A 4,296-nucleotide genomic window follows, 5' to 3' on the forward strand; every position below is an offset into this window, starting at 1 on the left:
CCATACCAGGCAGCATCCTGGTAAATCTCCTCTGCACCCTTTCCAATGCTGCCACATCCTTCCTATAATGCGGTGACCAGAACCAGGGTTAGGATATGTATGTCCGAGCGGAGGGAAACAATAGGTGGGAAAATTACTGGCGCCATGGGCGGGGGCCATCAAGCTAGCTGGGCGGGCTAGCTCATGGAAGCGCAGTGGGGGGTGAGCAGATGGTATGCTTGTTGGAGGGGGCTGTGTGTATAGTGCTGTTACTAGGGGGAGAGGGGGCAAATATTCTGCTGATGGGGGAGGAACGTTTGCTGTGGGATAATAGGGAGGTCGGGGACGGAGCCTGCCGGGGGGCGGGCCTGCGGATACGTGGGGCGTGGGCTGGAGACTGGCCCAAGAAAGGGGATGGCTGATTGGCGCGCGAGGAGCCCCGCAACCAGGCTGATCACATGGAATGCAAGAAGGTTAAATGAGCCGGTTAAGAGGGCACGCATGTTCACGCATTTGCGGGGGCTTAAGGCGAACATGGCAATTTTGCAGGAGACGCACCTTAGAGTAACTGAGCAGGTCAGACTAAGGAAGGGATTGGTCTGACAGGTTTTCCACTTGGGGCTGGACTCTAAGACTAGAGGGGTCGCGATCCTGATTAATAAGGACGTGGGCCGTTTAGCGGATGAGGAGGCGTGCGGGCGGCTGACGAAATGTATCCAGAACTATCTGGAAGTCAACGATAGGGGGGAAGTTTCTGCTGCGGTAGTCTGGAAGGCGCTGAAGGCGGTGGTTAGAGGGGAGCTGATCTCGATACAGGCCCACAGGGAGAAGGCAGAAGAGCAGAGACGGACCGACTGATAAAGGAAATACTGCAGGTTGACAGGAGGTATGCGGAGACCCCAGAGGCACGGTGTCTAATGGAACAACGGAGGCTACAGGCGGAGCTCGGCTAGTTAACTACAGGGAAGGCGGTAGAGCAGCTGAGGAAGGCGAGGGGGGCGATCTATGAATATGGGGAGAAGGCCAGTAGAATGCTTGCGCAGCAGCTTAGAAAGCGGGAGGCGGCCAGGGAGATTGGGAAAGTAAGGGACAGAGATGGGAACCTGGTCAGAGATTTAGCTGGGGTCAATAAGGCGTTCGAGGAATTCTACAGCAGACTGTATGAGTCGGAACCCCCAGCTGGGCCGGATTGGATGAGGCAATTCTTAGGGGGGCTGAAGTTCCCGAAGGTGGATGAAGACTTGGTAGAAGGGCTGGAGGCCCCGATCGGGTTGGAAGAGATAGCAGATGGGCTAAAGGCCATGCAGTCGGGAAAAGCCCGGGACCGGATGGGTACCCCGTGGAGTTTTGCAAAACGTTCTCTGGGATGCTGGGGCCACTGCTGATGAGGACATTTAATGAGGCAAGGGAGAGAGGGGTGCTTCCCCCGACGATGTCACAGGCCACTATCTCATTGATCCTGAAGTGGGATAAGGACCTGGAGTTATGTAGGTCCTACAGACCGATCTACCTACCAGATGTAGACGCCAAACTGTTGGCTAAGATCTTGTTGTCATGGATTGAGGACTGTGTCCCGGACGTGATTGGGGAGGACCAAACTGGATTTGTTAAGTGGAGGCAGTTGGTGGCCAACTTAAGAACGCTGTTGAATGTTGTCATGATGCCCCCGGAGGGTAGGGACGGAGAGATAGTGGTCACAATGGGCGCTGAGAAGGCATTTGACCGGGTGGAATGGGACTATCTGTGGGAGGTATTGGGGCGGTTTGGATTTGGGCGGGACTTCATTGACTGGGTCAGGCTGCTGTATCAGGCGCCCGCGGTAAGTGTTCGGACGACAGGCTGACATTGTGCTATTTTAGGCTGCACCGGGGGACGAGGCAGGGATGCCCCCTCTCCCTGCTGTTGTTCGCACTGGCCATAGAGCCGCTGGCAATTGCGTTGAGAGCCTCAAAGGGCTGGTCCGGGTGGGGGGGGGGGGGGGGGGGGGGGGGCAGGGGCAGGGGGTGGAACATAGAGTCTTGCTATACGTGGACGATCTGCTCTTGTATGTGTCGGACCCATTGGAAGGGATGGAAGAAATTATGGGGATTCTGGGGGATTTTGGCCGGTTTGCGGGCTACAAATTGAACATGGGGAAAAGCGAGATGTTCGCAATCCAGGAAAGGGGGCAGGAGAGGCGATTGAGGAGCTGCCGTTTAGAGTGGTAGGGCAAAGCTTTCGGTATCTAGGCATCCAGGTGGTGCGGGAATGGGAAAGGCTGCACAAGCGTAATCTGGCCCGACTAGTAGACCAGACGAAGGAGGATTTTCGGAGGTGGGACGTGCTCCCGTTGTCACTGGCTGGAAGGGTACAGACAGTGAAAATGACCGTTCTCCCGAGATTCCTGTTTGTGTTTCGGTGTCTCCCCATCTTCATTCCTCGGTCCTTTTTTAAATGGGTCAACAAGGTGATCTCGGGCTTTGTATGAGCGGGTCAGACCGCGCAGGTTAAAAAAGGGGATGTTGGAGCGCGGCCGGGGGGAGGGCGGGCTGGCACTCCCGAACTTTAGTAATTATTACTGGGCGGCGAATATAGCCATGAGTAGGAAGTGAATGGTGTGGGGCGGGGGGGTCGCTGTAGGAGCGAGTAGAGGCGGCATCTTGTAAGGGCACTAGTTTTGGGCATTGGTAACGGCGCCTCTGCCGTTCCCGCCGGCACGCTACTCCACCAGCCCCATGGTGGTCGTGGCCCTGAGAGTCTGGGGGCAATGGAGGGGACATGTGGGAGCAGAGGGAGCATCGGTCTGGTCCCCAATTTGCGATAATCACCTGTTTGCCCCGGGGAGGTTGGATGGAGGGTTCCGGAGGTGGCAGAGAGCAGGGATCGAGAGGATGGGCGATATGTTTATAGAGGGAAGCTTTCCCAGCTTGAGGGAGCTGGAGGTGAAATTTGAACTGACTGGAGGGAATGAATTTAGGTACCTGCAGACGCGAGACGTCCTACACAGGCAGGTCTCCACCTTCCGCTCCGACCACCAAGGAAGATACAGGACAGGGTAGTTTCCAGAGTGTGGGTGGGAGAAGGGAGGGTTTCAGACATTTATAAGGAGCTTATGGGGTCAGAGGAAATACAGACCGAGGAGCTGAAACACAAATGGGAAGAGGAGTTAGGTGGAGCGTCAGAGGATGGTCTCTGGGCGGAGTCGTTGAGTAGAGTCAACGCGTCCACATCATGTGCCAGGCTCAGCCTGATGCAATTTAAGGTCGTTCACCGGGCTCACATGACAGTGGCCCGGATGAGTAGGTTCTTTGGGGTGGAAGACAGGTGTGCAAGGTGTGCGGGAGGACCAGCGAACCATGTCCACATGTTCTGGGCTTGCCCAAAGCTCAGGGGATTCTGGCAGGGGTTTGCGGACTCCATGTCCAAAGTTTTTTTTTTCAGGTTTAACATTTTATTGTAAAGGGTGCACTTCCTCCCAAACTCATCCTCATATCCTTTTGTATTCTCATGACTAAAGAATATATAAATACACAAAGATTTGTAAAATAAAAAAAGTTACAGAATGGATTTTTCTTAAAATCAACTTGTCGTGCTCATGTAAAATCCAAAAAGAAAATTCAATTTGAAGCTTGGTACAGGGTGAAATCCAAATTCAATCCACTTTAGATATCATCAATGTCCTCATCATCATCCCCAATATCGTCAAACTGTATTTCATCATCATCGCCAGATCCAAAGGTATCTGTTTCATTGATTTTGGCATGCTCTGGAAGTTCACTAGGCTTTCAAACTTCTTGCCTCATCCGCATTGTATTTCAGGATGACATCAGCCTTATTATCCTGATAATCTCTCAATCCAACCAATATAATGTCTGATGTGTTTATCCAAACCTTCTTTCTCAGCTTCCCTCGAATATGGCAAAGCCTGTTCACACCATCAAAACACATGGCTTCCAAACACCCATTTCCCAGCATCTTAATCACCTGGGCATATTCCTGACCATCTTCTTGAAACACCAACTCACGTTTCTCGGACTCATTCTCATTCTTACCACGTCGCCTGTTTTTACCTCCCTTACCTTTATTCTTGGGCATGGCTCTCCGTGTGTCGGCAGTGTTCTCCGGCTCCTTGCACTCGTCATGTCCAAAGTATTGAAAGCAAGGGTGGCGCCGAGTGCAGAGGTGGCAATTTTCGGAGTGCGGAAGACCCGGGATTCCACGAGGAGAAAGAGGCAGACGTTCTGGCCTTTGCTTCTCTGGTAGCCCGGAGACGGATACTATTAGCTTGGAGGGACTCAAAGCCCCCAAAGTCAGGGACCTAGCTATCTGGCATGTCTA

At 53.2% G+C, this 4,296-nt stretch overlaps 1 protein-coding gene across 1 annotated transcript; it reads right to left on the minus strand.

The window, feature by feature from the left end:
- Window positions 1-3,475: 3,475 nt before the first annotated feature.
- On the minus strand, window positions 3,476-4,088 carry LOC140385730 (eukaryotic translation initiation factor 1A, X-chromosomal-like). Its single transcript, XM_072468222.1, is given in 2 exon segments — window positions 3,476-3,738; window positions 3,740-4,088. Coding segments are annotated over 2 exon segments (432 nt in total). The 5' UTR covers window positions 4,054-4,088; the 3' UTR covers window positions 3,476-3,620.
- Window positions 4,089-4,296: the final 208 nt, after the last annotated feature.

Source organism: Scyliorhinus torazame, chromosome 1, assembly GCF_047496885.1.
Source record: "Scyliorhinus torazame isolate Kashiwa2021f chromosome 1, sScyTor2.1, whole genome shotgun sequence".
NCBI classification, from domain to species: domain Eukaryota; kingdom Metazoa; phylum Chordata; class Chondrichthyes; order Carcharhiniformes; family Scyliorhinidae; genus Scyliorhinus; species Scyliorhinus torazame.